Here is a 17,810-nt window from a genome sequence, read left to right on the forward strand (position 1 = left end):
TATTTGTAATTTTTTATTTTTATTTTTTTATCTTAATTTTGCTAATATTTTTCTATGATTTTATTTTATATTAATTTATTTATTTATTTTGATTAATAATTATTAAGGGTATTATTATTTTATTTAAAGATAATTTAAATTTTTTGTAATATTTTTATAAAAGTTGATTAATAGGTTCTTTTTTAAAATATTTTTTTGAAATTTTTTTAATAAGATCGTATTTTGATTTTTCTCTTTCATCCTTTGTATTAATTAATTATATTAATTTTCTATTACAATATATTTTTTATCTACTCCACACATAATCTTTTCTATCTTCTTTTAATTTTTTAATTGCTCTTTTTATTTTATTTTTAATTATTTATTTTACTTTTACTTCTCATATATAGATTTATTATAATTCATCATAGGTTCTTTTTGAATTATTTAACTATTACTATATTATTTATGATTACATTCAGTATATATGTCTGATTTATTGAAAAAAAGTAGATTATTAAAACCGATTAATAACTATTTTAGAGTTAATCCAATTAACACTAAATTAAAAAAAACAATACATAACATGTTACTTTTTTATTAATCAAATTATTATAATTCAAATTAATTTTTAAAAAATAATTTAAAATTATAATTTCAATCTTATCACGTGCATGACACATGTAATTATACTTGTTCTATTATATAAAAATCAGATTTCTACATTTAATGATAGAGCTAACGTGGCATGCTTCTGAGAGTGTTTCTTGATTTATTTCTTTTAATTCTATAAAGCAAATCAATTATAACTAATTAATGATATCAATTAATTAATTTGATTAGACATTCAAATCTCACAATTAATTATATCAATTCATTAATTTAGTTAATTATATTAATTATTTGATTTGATTTGATTGAAGTAAATATCAAATTATTTTAGTAAATAATAAATATGATAACGAAATAGATGAATTAATTTAATTAGTTTATTTTTTCAATGTCATCTATTTATACGAAATCATAATGTGTTTTTTACTCATTCTTTTTCTTTTCTCTCTTTCTTTCTCTCTCTTGTGTTTAGGATACAATTTTTGTAATTTATTTAATTTTTATTTCTTTTATCACTACTTATACATTTTATTTTTTTATATTTTTTAAATATTTTTGTTTATTTTAGTTGCTCATTATTAGGCGCATAATTTTTTCCTTCTAGCTTTTGATTAACAAAAGAGATGTGTCTTTTTTACAGTATTTTTAAATAATCTTACTATAATTTTGTTTTGTAATATTATCTTTTATCATGTGTACTTCATGTGTTTAAGGAGTTGACTTAAAGTTATAATATGATATATAAAATTATAGTATGATTTATAGTATGCTAAAATATTAAGACATTATTGTATAGATATTTTTGAATTTGTCCATTAAATTCAATCATATAGGATCTTGAAAATTATGCAATTATGTAATTATTTATTTTTTTATATAATTATTGTATTGGTCATTTACATTAGTGAGACTATTTTTATTATTAATATTTATAAATATACTATTATCTGTATAATTAATTGAATCATCTTATTTGTTTAAGTTTAATTCTATTGAATTAATTATTCGAAGTGTCATCGCTATTTCTATTTTTAAAGATTTTTTTCAATATTATTTAACAATTATAATAACATGATAATAGTTAAAAAATGACATAATAAAAAAAAATTTAATGTGAAAATAGGACAAAAAGAATAAATTTATTTAATAACTTTTTCAGAATATATATGTTTCTTCTTTATAAATAATTATTGTAAGGCATAAAAACTCTAACAATTATTAAGAATAAATGATCGTTATAAAAATAATACCAATTTAAATGATATACAAATAAACCATGCCAAACATAATGTACAACTTAAAAGGGTTACTTATGAAAGAATATAGTTTATAACATTTATTTTTTTTACCATTTATTTCAAAAAAAAAATCTTAATTACTTAACAATCTTTATTTTTTAAATTCAATATATATATATATACACTCTTTTTTTTTTTTATATAAAATTCTACTTGTGATGCTAATTATTCTAATGATGTAAATGCGAATAATTATATTTTTACTTTTTGGTATAATCGATATATTATTAATAATGAATAATAATTAATCCCTCATATTTTTAATCAAAGCATTTTAACGATAATTTTATTTATTGATGTTAATGGTTGATTGTTTTTTTAAAATAAAATGCATTATAATTTTAGGTTATTTCATAATTAACAATAATGCTTGATTAATTTTTTAAAAATAAATTACATTATGATTTTAGGTTATTTCACAATACATAATTAATGTTCATAATACTAAATTACTCTAAATTTTCTATTTTCTATGGTTAGTAGTTAATCACAAATTAAAAAGATTATGTTGAATTATTGAATAGTCCACGTATAATTGAGGTAGTTAATTTAGTTTATTTGTTTATTAATATATTTGATCGAAAGCATGAAGGATAAATAAGACAAAAAAAATAATTAAAAAATAAAATATTAGTAATTACTTAAAATAACTAAAAAATAAGTTATAGTGTATTATTTTATTTAAATTATTAATAATTAGAAGAATAGAAGATCAGTAATTATTTTAAATAGACATTGCATTCAGTTTTATGATACTAATTTATTTGAATTGTTAATAAAATTTTATAATTTTTAGATTTATATCTATTCAATTTATGTATTTTATTTTATTTTACTTTAACAAAAAATTAAAACGTGTCTTTTTAATTATTTTTTTAGAAAGTGTAGTGAAATGAGTTATATCAATTATAATTAATTATCAATAATTAAACTACTTGATTGTGTTAATTTGTAAGATGAATAACACATAATAAATGGTGTGAAATTAATTATAATAAGTTAATAATTAATAAATAAAAAAGACTTTTTTTTATTGTCTTTTGATAACTACACATTTTTATTCGTTCACTTTTTGTTATCTCTTCATTTCACATTTATTTCTTTTAATTTATTAAATTAAATCAAGTATACTAATTATTTGTATTAACTAATTAAGTATTTTTTGATGGATTATGCTAACTGTACCTTTAGAGCATAGGCTAAAAATATTATAAAAAAATATTTTATAAAAATTATTGAAAAATAAATATTTTTAAAATATATCCTTAAGAGACAAGTTAGCTAAATTATTTTTTAATTTAATGTGTTTGATTCATTCAACTGTATTAATTATAATTATTTAATTATATTTAATTTGATTTTATTAGAATAAATAATATTCCATCATTTAATATTTTATTTGATTCATTAAATTATATCAATCATAACTAATCAAATATTTAATTTAATTAGAATAGATATTAAATTATTTAAAATTTTGTTTGATTCATTAAACCATATAAATATTACATGATTTAATAAATAATATATAAGGCAATAAAATAAATAAATTTATTTAATTTAATTTATTATCTTATTATTTTATATATATAATAAAACGAGTATTAATTAATTGATACTTAAATAAAATGAGTATTAATTATTGAGAAGGTAACGAATTTATACTTTGTACTAATTAATAGATACTTAAATAAATTATTTAAACTGGTCACATATATATTTTTAATTGCTTTCTTATTAGTACGGTCCAGTAAATAAAACGGTATTAATAATTGTAGTGAATAAATATTTATTGTTTTTAAATGAATTCATTTAATTTATTTAAAAATATTGAAGGATTCCAATACTATATGCTACGATTTTATTTTGTTATTAATGTATATATATTCCTAGGATGGAGACATAGATACCTTCTTCAACAGACCCGTTGAATCCACATGAATATAAATTACTGATTTATCCTTATATATATATATATATATATATATTTCTTAAATTTGGTAATCCTAATTTCTGTTTTCAATTTAAACATTTTTTTTCTTTCTAGACTCATCCTTAGCCTTGATTTTGTATCTACTCTTCCTTTAACTCACTTTCTCTACCTCTTAAATTTTTTTTTGAAATAAAAAGCTCAACATAACAAGGTGGAGCATCAACGTCTCAACAGAAAAGTACTAAATAGATAAAATAAACTAATTTCTAATCATCTTCGATAAAAGTCATCAACAACCCAAAAGATCAAATACCACTCTACTCTTTGTAACTCTTAATCGACCTGCTGACTACTCCTACAACACCTGATTCTTGATTCCTGAAAATTCTGTTATTCCTTTTCAACCAAGTGCTCCAAATGATAACAATGAAACCTACCTCTTAAGTTCGTCATTATGTCGCTTAGTCTCGCTCTAAAATATTATATTATGTTATTATGTTGGAAGATGGTTTTATATTTTTTTAAATGTTATTTTTTATAATGAATATATTATGAGTTGTGTTGAATTATATTGAATTGATTATTTTATTATTATTATAGCTTTTTTTATTTTGTTTTTCAAAAATTTTTAAAGAATATCCATAAATAATCATAGTGGATATCTGCATTCGTTAAGGGGATAATTAAATAGGGGGACTTGTGACGAAGATGGAGAGCGAACGGAGGATATATATATTTTTAAACGGGAGCGAAGGATAGGAAAAGGAGTTCGCCGTCGTGCCACACGAGTATCTATTACTATATCTAACTAACAACGAAAATTCAATTTGAGCCGATTTGAGATAGGACATGTGAACTTTATCTGCATCGGGTTTTAAGACAATGAACCTAATTCGGATTTAGGATCCTAACAATAGACCTAGGTTGATCTTACTCACTTGACTTAATATTTTGAGTCATTATCGTAATAAATACTATACTATTAAATATGATTATATTTAGTATATATAAAAGTTAGGTATGCTTACAATAAATTTTATAATCAAACTAAAAAAATTATAATTATCTTTTTTTTTTATTTTAAATATTATTTACTATCTTATTAAAAAAGTGAATAATAATAATCACTCACATAATTAAAATAGATCATTCTAATATATACATTACACTACATATATCAAGGATTATTATATGTGATAAATTATTTCTTTATTTTTCTAAAGATAATTTATATGTAAATTAACTAATCTTTATAACATACGATCTATTGCATAATTTTTCTTTTCTTAATATGGATAAATTGATGAATTTAATATATAAAATATAATTTATATTATTTAACATACGAAATAAGTAACTTAAGTCATTATCTAAGACAATAAATATAATAGTATAAATACCTACATATTTATTAGTATTAAAAAATATACAAATAATATAAACATGATTTTTTGGTAGAAAAACAATAATAAAGGTTATTAATTAAGTTAATTACATAATAAAGAATTATGAATAATTTTTTAAATAATAATAAAAAATAAGATCACTATTTTTATATATTACAAAGTTTATAAAAAAATTTAGACAATAAATAAATTCTCAATAAATTATACATTAGCTCTGTTAAAAAGATTAAATGATATATTAAATATTATTATTTGTGTATTATCGATTATTAAGTTATAATTAATTTCTAACTCAATTTTTGGTAATTAAAATTTAAATGATTGAAATTATTAAATGCTGAATATTTTGCAGCTAACTAATTTTGTTTTTGTTATTAAAATTGTAAAAAAAGGTAAGTTGTTAATCAATCCTAAATTCAAATTTAAATTTAAATTTGTGTAAGAAAATATTTTGAATTTTGAATTCTTAATTTTGAAATAAAAAATTATTTTGTACATCATATTATAAAATAGTGTAGTCATTCATTTTTTTTAATGGCAATTATTGTCAAATAAAATGATATAAAAATAGAGAAAAAAATATATTCCAATATAGGAATAATAATTCATTTTTCAATAGAATAAATTATATATTGAATAACAAAAGTTATTATAATTTTTTTTACACAAATTAATATACTCAACTACGGTGTTTTGGTAATATTACCAAAAATATTAATCAATCTAATAGCTTTTGTAATAACATAAGTTTATAAGTTTAGAAGCTTGAAAATCATGTCATAAAATATAAAATTTTAACCGATAATAACGTTGATCATATTGTTTGATTTCCTGAATGAATATGATACTAATAAATGAAACTGTCACGGTTAAATTTTAACAAAGGCAAATCTCTATAAGTATTGCTATCATCAATGAGAATTGTTCTACTTTCAAGACAAATACTATTTTCTTTCATTGTATTTTCTAACTCGACAGGTCGAGAACTAATCCTCAACGGATTGAAGCTTCATTAATGAGTTATTACATATATAAGACGGAATTCGAAACTTTAATACTTATTTAAGTAGACGAGTGAGATGACCATTTAATCAATCCAAATCAACTAAAACAAATACTAATTATTTTTAATATTTTTAACATTAAAAATAATTAAATTTTAATTTTAATTATAACTTTGTAAAAATATTTATAATAATAATTATTATATATACTTTTTGTTTAATCTCTTTTAATAAAAAAATTTATATATTTTTATTAATTATTTCGTATAGAAACATACACTAGTAAATAATTAAATAATAAATAAGTTGTCACCAAAAAAATAATAAATAAGTTACCGTTGGTGTTCCGAGGGCGTGAATTGGGAAACGACGATAAGGTTATATGAAGTCTACTAGGGAGTACCAGTGGTAGGTAGGCGTAGGTGACACCCAGCATGGGTCCCACCCAGAATCGTGGAAAAGGATATTATAGTAAAAGCGGCCGCCAATCACTAGAGTAATGATGAAACGTCCCAGAAAACTCTACAAGGGCATGACCGTCTTTCTATACACCAATTTGTTTACTCACAGACGGCCCTAATGCAGAAGTCATAATGCGAACCCTCGTCCTCACTCCTTAGTCCTTACTCCTCACGCCACCTATAAATATACGTTCTGCCTCGCCATTCAACCTTCACAACCCAAACAAAAACACGCGCATCCCGTGATTTCGATTTCTGAATCCTAATCCTTCTTTTTCTCCCTCTATTGTTTTTTCACTCTGCTTTTCGGTTCTCTTTTGTTTTCAATCCTTTCTCTTTTGTTTCAATCCGTAAGCGCTTCTTCTCTTTCTCTTTGCTCTATATCTTTCGAATCTTTTGCGTTTTACCCGTTGCTGATTTTTTTTTTGTGTTTTCCAGATTCCGTGTGGTTCGTTCCTTTTGGATTAAGGTGTTGCAATTGCAGTTCGTTTTAGCATTAGGTTTTTCTCAAACGGTTTTTCTTCAATCCAGGTATTGTTTCTTTCATGCGTTATTTTGTTTTCGCATATTACGTTCTTTTTGTTTGTTTTTATTTCTATAGTTTTTGCTTCGTAAATTCTAGATCTGTGATTAAATGATTATCTTGTTTCTTTTGTCTTATTCTTTTTTCTGTTGTTTTAAAAATCCTATGCTTTTGATTAAAGCTGTTTGTTGATGGTCCTGAATTTTATGATTTTTAGTGTTTTGAGCGTTCTATGGTTCATTGGTTTTCGATAATGATAATTATTATTCTCCATTGTCAATTGGAATATTCCTTCTGTAGGTACGTTTAATGTTCTTATTTTATTAATTATTAATCACTATATTAGTAATTATGTCGTGTTCATGGATCTGCATTTGATCTTGGACCCTATCCATGTCCAATTGAATAACTGGGACCTAGTGTCCAAAAGAAAAGAAGGATTGATTACTGGGACCTACTATTCAATCATTTTGTTGATAATTATTACTTGTTTATTGTTAGTTTCGTTTTCAGTTGTTTCGATTTTTTCGTAATAATTTTTCAGTGTTTTTTTCTTCTGTTTTTTAATTGTATCATACAGTTTCGTTATTATTAACCGTTTCGAAGGTTTTGAACTGCTGACCACTTATAATTGTATGAGATTTGGATTGTTGTTTTTTAATTTGGCTTGGTTATATTTCGATTGTGTTCCTGCTTTTGGTGTTATTATTGTTGTGTTCTTGTACCTGAGTGTTTGAGCAATTTGTTCAACTGTCTGTTCATTTTTGTTGAAGCAGGACTGAATGATCTAATGGAGTCAAAAGGTGGGAAGAAGTCTAGTAGTAGTAGTAGTAGTAGTAAATCATTATTCTACGAAGCTCCCCTCGGTTACAGCATTGAAGACGTTCGTCCAAACGGTGGAATCAAGAAGTTCAGATCTGCTGCTTACTCAAACGTAATTTTCCTTTCATTTACGGTACACTGATCTTAATTTTATTTGTTTGATGGTCTTCATCTGTGCTAAAATGTTTTTGTTTCCTCTATGATTCTTTTGCAGTGCGCTCGCAAGCCATCCTGATATCCCTCCTGACAAATAGTTCTCCGTTGCTTGCAACCATTGTTTTATTTTTAGCTTTTTATTTTCTCGTTTTTCTTTAGGTTTATTCACTACTCTCCTTCAAACGACGTCTTTCCAATCCCTCTCTTTGCGATTGTGCCCTTGCATCTGTTTTCCTCCGTTTCCTACTGCATTAATTTCTTTCTGAAACACCATGGCCATGGCAGTGCCGGTTTCTGCTATTGGTTTTGAAGGCTACGAAAAGAGGTTGGAAATATGCTTTTCCCACCCTGGACTCTTTTCTGACCCTGAAGGAAAGGGTCTAAGGTCTCTCACCAAGTCCCAGTTGGATGAGATTCTTGCTCCAGCTGAGTGCACCATTGTTTCTTCGCTTTCAAGCAACGACGTTGACTCCTATGTTCTTTCTGAGTCAAGCCTCTTCGTTTATCCCTACAAGATTATCATTAAAACTTGTGGTACTACTAAGTTATTGCTTTCAATCCCACCCATATTGCGGTTGGCTGAGACCCTTTCACTTAATGTCAAATCTGTGAGGTATACCCGAGGAAGTTTCATTTTTCCTGGTGCCCAGTCCTTCCCACACCGCAGCTTCTCCGAAGAAGTTGCCATTCTGGATAGCCATTTTGGGAAGCTTGGTTCAGGCAGCATGGCTTACATTATGGGCGGTGGCATAGACAAACCACAGAAATGGCATGTTTACTCTGCTTCTGCAGAATCTGTGAGCCCATGCGACTCTGTCTACACACTTGAAATGTGCATGACTGGATTGGACAGAGAGAAAGCACTTGTTTTCTATAAGGAACCATCTGGTTCAGCAGCGCGGATGACTGCTAATTCCGGCATCAGAAAGATCCTTCCTGATTCTGATATATGCGACTTTGAATTTGAGCCTTGCGGTTATTCAATGAATTCTGTCGAAGGTGCTGCTGTTTCTACAATTCATGTTACTCCAGAAGATGGTTTCAGCTATGCAAGCTTTGAAACAGTGGGATATGATTTGAAAATGGTCAATCTGAACGATCTAGTTGAGAGTGTGTTGGCATGCTTCCAACCTACTGAGTTTTCGTTAGCGGTTCATGTTGACTGTTCAAGCAAGTCATTTGAGCAGAGCTGTTTGCTGGATGTTAAGGGATACTGTCGTGAAGAGAGGAGCCACGAGGGGATTGGAATGGGTGGTTCTGTTGTCTATCAGAAGTTCGTCAAGACTTCTGATTGTGGTTCACCTAGATCAACTCTGAAGTGCTGGAAAGATGAAGAGGAAGAAGAGTAGTTTGCTGTCTTTTGTTTTATGTTCGTGTTTTTATTGTTAAGAGTTTTTACTATTGTCTTTCGTAAAAAATAAATCATGCCTTCTAGTCTTGGTATGATACTATTCTGAATTGTCATTTCATTTCATTTCATTGTATGCTTAATATTCTGAATTGATCCGGTGTCTATTTTCATTTCTGGTGGTTTGTAGACGTTGCAGGTTGCTGTTTTAATTTCAATGCTGAAAATTGAACTTATAGGAAAATAGATTATGCTGTTTGGTACGTTGATATTATTTTACTTTTCTTTGGGAGGTGTGTGCGTGTCTCATCTTTGCAAATTATATTGGATTTTGGCCTTGTTGGCCAACTTGATTGCTGTAGTTGTGGTGCTCGTTAGCTGTTACCCACTTGCCCGAGTTTTGCTTGATCTGTTGGAGTTTCGTTTGTCTTTTCCAATGTGAACTTCGGTTGGCGTACACCCCTAATTTTCCGGCCTTAAATAATTACGTTCAAATAGCCTGTTAACTTCCTACTTCCTGGTTCCTACCGCTGCTTTCTCCTACTATGTCAATTTTTCATGAGGGAATGTTTACTAGTACTATTCATTGTTTGTCATTATTGTCAACACTACTAGTTTATTATTTTCGTTTTTGTTATTCCGTATGAAACCTATAGACTATAGTGGCCTGATGTGCATGTCCGCACGTTCACAACAAATTCACTAAATTGTTTTAGAATTCCCAGTTCCCACTAAAATAGAACAGCATTTCGATGTGGAAAAGATAAAGTATAAAAAAAATAAAATAAGAAAAGATAAAATAATAACATACATTTCTTTCTTTCACTAGTGAATTGTCCCGTCCGTTTGGTGAGATTGACCACAGTTTCAAGATTCTATCTATCTTATAGTTTTGACAACTTTCATTGGCAGTTTCAATATCCTTTAGTTAGAGTTATTGTTTAAAATTTAATAAAAAATAATAAAAAAATATAATCAAGCTAATTTGGTGATGGTACTAAAAGAGTTATTATGGTGTGGTAAAATAAATTGAAGGAGAGCAATATTTATAATGTGAACAACCTTTATAATTTTTACAAAAAAAAAAAAATCAATAATAGTGAAGAACATAAAGATAATTTTGGTGTACAATTAAGATAATTGAATGAAAAAAAATTATGATAAATGATTGAAATTATGAGTAATGATATGGTACAAAAAAAAGGAACAAAAATGTATGATTTAGAGAAAAATTAAACTATCAAGTGGCCTGCAAATTCATGAAAAGAAATTAATCTAAAATAAGTATCAAAACATTGATTGAGCTATTTTATGTGTAAAATAAATGAGAAGTAACTGAAATTAATTCAATACATTGAAGTAACAATTAAATATGTAATTGTGATTAATACTACAAAAATTATATATGACATGAAAGTGTTAAATTGTGTTTAAGAATATAAATTTGAGTTATCATAACAAGTTCAATATTTGAGTTATAATAACTCGCTTTATGTTTAGGCATATAGGATAATACATGTATGTAAATAGTTAGACATTTATTGAAAAAATTTGGTAGAAACATATTATGAGGGTTAAATGATTTTTCAGTAGTATATAAATTACTGTTACATATGATATAAGAGAAATTTTGAAGCTGATTACATAAAATATGATTGAGTTCAAAATTTTATCAGTTAAAAAATTATTATATCGCTGCACAAAGTCATATGATAATTAGAATGTAACAATTTTGTAGTAGGAACTTGGATACCATGTAACAATACAACAAAAATTATGTATAAAGCATTCTAGAAGAAAAATTAATAAAGAAACATAAATTAATAAAGAAGAAAGTAATGAGCATGATAACTAGATTACTATATTCAAATAAATATATCCATTACATATATAAATAGAAAAAATAATGAGAAACATAAACAAATTAACTGCATAATGAATAATCAAAAGGATCTATAGTGCTTGTTTGATGGAAGAGAAAATCCTAACAAATATTAAATACTTAAAATTTCTAAATTCATTAATTTCTCATCATTAACAGGGATGTCAAATTTGACCTTGCTCTCTTCGACTATGCCATGTTGAAGACAAAATCTTCACCATCTCCTGGTAAGAAAAATTTCTGATGATGTAGAACCCCTCCAATGAAATCCCGTTGTGAAAGAAGGTCCAACCTTTTGACGTACATTGACATAAAAAATCTCATTTGATTTTGTATATTGTAAGCAAATTGAATATAAGAGGGAAAGAGGTTAAAATTTTTTCACAAATTGAAAATAGATTTCCGGCAACAACAATGAAGTTCTGGCTTTTCTGCATGAATAGCTACATACCAAACAAAGACGCATATACATAACAACAACAATATTTCAAATATTACCAAAATTAGAAGATATACATTAGATTAAATAATAAAGAACATACATAATTCGTCATCGCAAAGCATTACGAATTTATGATCGAAGCAGATCTCCTATAAAGCTTTTTGTCTCCGCGTAATAGTGGAGGTGTGTCTAAAAAAAGTGAACGGAGGAGACCAATAAGAATTAAAGAAAAAGAGAATAAGTGAAGAAGAGAAAAAAATAATGGAAAGAATCCCTTTTATAATTTTGAGAAAAAAAAAAAAAACTGCAGAGAATGGAGATATGTTATTTTGTAATTTTGAATTTGAATTTAAAATTACAAAAATTAAAATTTTAGAAAAGTGTGTACATGTAAAGTAAGCTTAAAAATAAGATAGAAAAACTTAACACTGTCATGAGATGTGAAGTGTAATGAAAATAGTTTCATATAGGAGTAATATAATAATAAGAGTCATAATAAGTGAAGAGTGAAAATATTGATATCTTGATAGAAATTTAGAATAAACATAAGGGATGATACATTGGAATTCCACTACTGCAATAACCTTATTTTTAAAGTATGTTATAAGATTTGTGTTTTATTGTTTTTAATGATTCTACTAGAGCTATTTGAGATATAAATCTAATCAATTTGTAATCATGATGTTTTTCGGAACTCCAGAAAACTCCATGATTTTAGATGATAATTGACCATCCCGTATGAATAAAGTGTGCTATTATTCTAAACATGCTATTGTGGACCACAATAAGTCAATAACAACTAGCTTCAAGTCACTAACAATAACAAGAGGAGACAGGTTGGCTTTAGATTTTTGAAAATTTCATTCTGACCCCTCTAGATGAAAGTGTTTATGGCTTGTCCCTTTTATACGAGTTCTAGAAAAAAAAATTAAAAACGGTAATATGCTAATTGGTTTAATTATCTCACAAAATAAAAAAAAAATTTGCAAATATGATTGAATCGTTTATTCAACATATGCATCAAATATTAGTTAAAATAATAGTTGATGATTGTGGAGAATCAGAGATCTAATTTTTTTAGTCACAAAAAAAAGGGATCTTATTATCCTTAAATTGCACTGAAAGTTCTTATTATTCAAAGTTGAATCAAATTTAGAGCTGGAAGAGAAAAAAGAGGGAGCGGGTAAATGGCAACCTGAGAATATTAACACTTGCACTGGCACAGAACAGACAATAGTCATATGAAAACATAATACGCATGGTAGCAACGGGGTGAGCAGAGTGGTAGTTTTTGCACCTCTCACAATAACGACTTTGATCGAGACTTGTGCAAGACAGACAAACCAAAGTGGGCTTCATTTGGTCATTATGACTTCCATGATAGTTTCAAACTTCTTAGCACAAAGCAAAAGAAGCAAAAATGGGCATACTAGAAATATGAGTAAAGTAATAAAACTTATCATGAAAGATTATAATGCTAATAAATCTGATTATAAAAGAACTAAAATTAATTTGTAATTATGAAAGATAGAATTTTATAGATAAAACAATCTAAACTCTACAAATCTGTCAAAAATTTTAAATTGCTCCTTTACTCTAATCTAATTCATTTCAAACTCTAATCCCACCTCATCTTCATCGACAATCACGTCACTTCACTTCACTACTATAGTCTCATTCTCTTCAATCGAAACCCAAGATCCTTTCTGGTAGCGCGGAATTACACTTCGCACTATTGAACCAGCATGTGTACTGGGTCGCCAAGTAATACCTGAGTGAGACAGGGTCGATCCCACGAGAATTGTGATTTGAAGCAAACCCTGATTATCTTGTAGATCTTAGTAGGCGGACAGAAGAGTTGTTTGTTTGTCTAATCCGCATAAAAGGAAGATAAATAAAACGTTACCCAGTTGATGGTGAATGTAATGATATGAAGATGGTTAAGGCTTGGAGATGCTTTGTTCTTCTGGATTGATCCGGTCTTACTGTCTTCTTCAACTTGTGAATGATTTCTTCTATAGCAGGCTGTATGTGATCGACGCCATTTTTAAGAGATCGCCAATTGTAAGAACCGTAATTAATCAACCGGTTAATTAAGTGATTAATTGCCTAAATTAGATTTCAAAAAGTTAGAGTGAGAATTTGAGGATTTAAAGGTGATTTTCGGACTCAGTAGGTTTTTCTGAGTCAGAAAATGTGCTTTCTGAGAAAAACCGTGAAAAATCGCAAACCGGCAGTTGAACCGGTTCAAGTATACCCGGTACCGCATGAGAAAAAGTGAAAACCGGCGAAAACCTTAGAAAAATGTTAGAAGTGAAAAACCGGGCGTTAATTTTAAAGGTTTGGCCCGAAGTTGGGCCAAATGGGCTAAAAATGCTAACGAGTTGGACCGGGCCCAAGTTGGGCCCAAGCCCAACATATAAAAGGTTCATTAATGAACCCATTTCAGCATAACACACAAACATACACACTCATACATGCTGAAAAGAGAAGAAGGGAGAAACCCCATGGTTACTATTCATTGTCAACTTCCAAAGCTCATATCTTGAGCTAGAGAGCTCCGATCGCCACGCCATTTGCGGCTACGCGTTTCTTGTTGAGAGCTCTACAAAACTTACCCAAGAAACCCTCAAGATAATTACGAAATCTTTCTAGTTTTTCCCTTGAAAAATTTGGGTACTTAGGGTTTGTACCTAAGTGAGTTTTTGTGATTTTGGATGTTTAGGTTTGCTCTAATCCTTGCTTAGCCTTGGATTGTGGCCATCAAATCTGTTGGGAGAGATAAGAGATACTAAACCCTTGTGAGATTTGATTTATGTTAAGCCCTAGGTTGATTGGTGGTGATTCATATGTATATAGTTTGATTGTTGTGGCTTTGGGAGCTCTTGGAACTAATTGTGCTTATTGGAGTGGATTTAAAAGCTTGGATTGTGGTTGGAAGATTAATTGTGCTAAGTTGGAATTTGGGTGCATAAAGGGGAATCGGCCAAGGTATGGTTTCGGTTTCCTCTATGTAGTATATAATATTCATGGACACATAGGCTAGTGACGAATAAGATAGGTTGAACTAAAATGATGGTTGATGTGCTACATGTGATGAATTGATGAATGTTGGATTGATTGTGATGAATTGCAATAGTATGATGTTGTTGAATAATTGTATGGATTGGAAGTTGATTCCTTATGATAATTGTAGTATGATGATTTATGAGTTGGTGAGTGTGATGGTGATTTTGATCATAAGTGTTATATAGTTGATGTTGGAAGTGGAAATAAGGAAATGAGAAGGAGAATGTGGTAAGTTTGGTGTATTATGATACAATAGGTACATTTTGATGAAAAATGGAGTTTTGGAATGGTATGGTAAAGGTTGGAACGTGTATGATAATAAATTGTGTAAGTTATGAAGTTTGGTAAAATTGAGTTTTTGATGAACTTTGTACGATCATAAATTTTGCCTTGGTTTTCGAAATTGATTGAAATTTGTTTATGATTAAAGATATTTTAAAACTCTTTAAATCGATATAAAATTTGTGAAAATTGGAATTTTGTAGAGGAAGTTATGATCCTTCAAAGTTGGTGTTAAAAATCTGAAATTATGCAAAGTTGCAAAATTTCAAGATTTGCTGGTGTGTGCGGGCGCACACTCTTGTGCGGGCGCACACCCCTGCCAGTATGTCGACCTGTGCGAACGCACACACCTGTGCGCACGGACAGGTAGGGAAGTGCATTCTGTTCGCAGCGTCAGCACAGCCTGTGCGCGCACACATCTATGGAAAACTTCAACCTGTGCGGACGCACACATCGGGAAGGCTGGTCTGTTGGGGGCACTGGCACAGGTTGTGTGAGTGCATAGACCCTTGTAAAAATTGACTCCTGTGCGTACGCAGACCCCTGTGCATACGCTCACATTTTAAAACTCTCAGGAGTGTGTGCACGCACAGACCCTTGTGTGGCCGCACACATCCTGTTTCTCAAAATTTTAATTGTTTTCAACTATTTTACCTTCCCAACATGGTTGTGAGCTTCTAAAACACCATTTAAAAATGTATGGGCTTAACTTTGAGTATTGGAACAGGGGATGTAACCTAAGATTTCTAGAACACAGTTTTATGATAAATTAGAAAACGGAGGTCTAGGTTTCTGGCGTGCTGAGAATGATTTGACGTTGGGTGGTGGATGAGTGATATATGAGATACGGAATGATGAACCTTTGACATTGGAAAATTGAGTTATGAAAGGGACAGTGGTTGAGAGGAGTCGAGGACTCGGATTGAGACAATGGATCTCTGTATACTGAAATTGTTTTCTGAAAACTGCTGAAATATTATTTTTACTGAGAATATGAGATGCTATGTGCGTGGCAGGGACGGCAGTTTGATCCCGCCTGTCGAGGTAGCGGCGGCGGCGTAAGGGAGGTGGTTCGTCCTGCTTGCGTTTAGATGTGAGGTCTATGGCAAGAGTATCCCGCTTGCATCCCTTCGGACCAAAGGCGAGCAGGCGCCGGTACCTGGACAGTGATCTGGGTACTATATCTCGGGGGTTCCCATATGAGAAATCCGAAGGGCGACGTCTCCATGGAGATGTGTCGGGTTGGCAGTTGAACCGACAATGTGATATCACAGCCAGTAGGGCAGGCATTCATCATATGCATTTTCTACCTATTTGTATGCTTTGTTTACTTGTAATGGTTTGCCTAACTGAATAACATGCCTAATTGCTATCTGAATTAATTGCTTTATATGCTTATACTTGTGAGTTACTTGCATTGTATAATACTAGTGTTTTCTACTGGGATTAAGGAGGTTCGGAAGGCGGTGGCGATGGGATCGCATGGAGGATCGGTTGGTGAAGGCTGTGGGACAGCGATGTTTGGTTAGAGTAGATATCCCTAAGATAGATTACCCTGTTTATTAAGTTAAGGTGGACATATTCATGCTTAATTGTTTTAGTATGCTTTAAGTTGAATCTTGTGATGGATATGGAGCTTAGGATTGCCTTTGGCATCTCGGGGTCTTATATCCTACATCATTGGGAACTGTTACCATACTGAGAACCTCCGGTTCTCATACCATATTTTTGTTGTGTTTTTCAGATGCAGGTCGCAACCCACCTCGGTGAGTTGCTTTGGATGGTGACAGGAGCGGAGGATCTTGTATTCCGTTGGGATCTTTTTGGTTTATTTTGTTTTTATGTCTCTCTCTTTTGTATTTTGTTTAGCCTAGAGGCTTGTATTGTGAGAGAAAAAAACTTGTATAAGCTGTTTTTAAACTGTTAGCTTTCTATATGATTCTGTATACTTGGGTATGGCTAGCCGGCTTAAACTCCGCAAGTCGAGGCTAGTTTCCTATGATATTATATACTTATATTTTGCTATATCTTATCTGTTTCTTATGCCTTAAGATAGTACGTTTGTGCTTCTCAAATCCTAGTTTTTGAGCTATAGCTTTCATCGGACTTCTATATTATATTATTTCTTCTATATATTATACGTATGAGCTTTAGAATTGTCGTAATATCTTATTAACCTTTGTTTTACGGCGCGAGGTAAGGCTTAGGCTAATTAAGGTGTTACATTTAGTGGTATCAGAGCAGTTCGTCCTCGTGAGCCTGAGGGATGGACCGATTGTGCTTCAATGCATACTCTGTGTGTCTTTTCTTTGATGCTATTAGGTTATCTATTTGATATTGCATAGCATGCTTGTTTGTGAGTGCCTGTTTGGGATAATTAAAACACTATGCTTTTGATATTGAGACTGATCACCTTGATATTGATTGTTTGGTGTAGACAGGAACCCTACATGGCCACTCACGAGCGAGGTCGAACATGTACACGGGAAAATAGGAATGAGCAACCAACTGATAACCTTGCCGAGTTCATGGCGGCCATGGCTAACTTAGCAAACACCATGGAAGCGAATGCTGCTGCAACTCTGCAAGCTGT

General features: G+C 29.6%; 1 protein-coding gene across 1 annotated transcript; it reads left to right on the top strand.

Annotated features, from left to right (window-relative positions):
* The first annotated feature begins 8,258 nt into the window (after positions 1–8,258).
* Positions 8,259–9,786, top strand: LOC112750478 (S-adenosylmethionine decarboxylase proenzyme). Its single transcript, XM_025799210.3, has one exon. The coding sequence runs from the start codon at positions 8,467–8,469 to the stop codon at positions 9,541–9,543; it is 1,077 nt and encodes a 358-aa protein (XP_025654995.1). The 5' UTR covers positions 8,259–8,466; the 3' UTR covers positions 9,544–9,786.
* Positions 9,787–17,810: the final 8,024 nt, after the last annotated feature.

The sequence above is a fragment of the Arachis hypogaea genome, chromosome 15, assembly GCF_003086295.3.
Source record: "Arachis hypogaea cultivar Tifrunner chromosome 15, arahy.Tifrunner.gnm2.J5K5, whole genome shotgun sequence".
Lineage (NCBI taxonomy): Eukaryota > Viridiplantae > Streptophyta > Magnoliopsida > Fabales > Fabaceae > Arachis > Arachis hypogaea.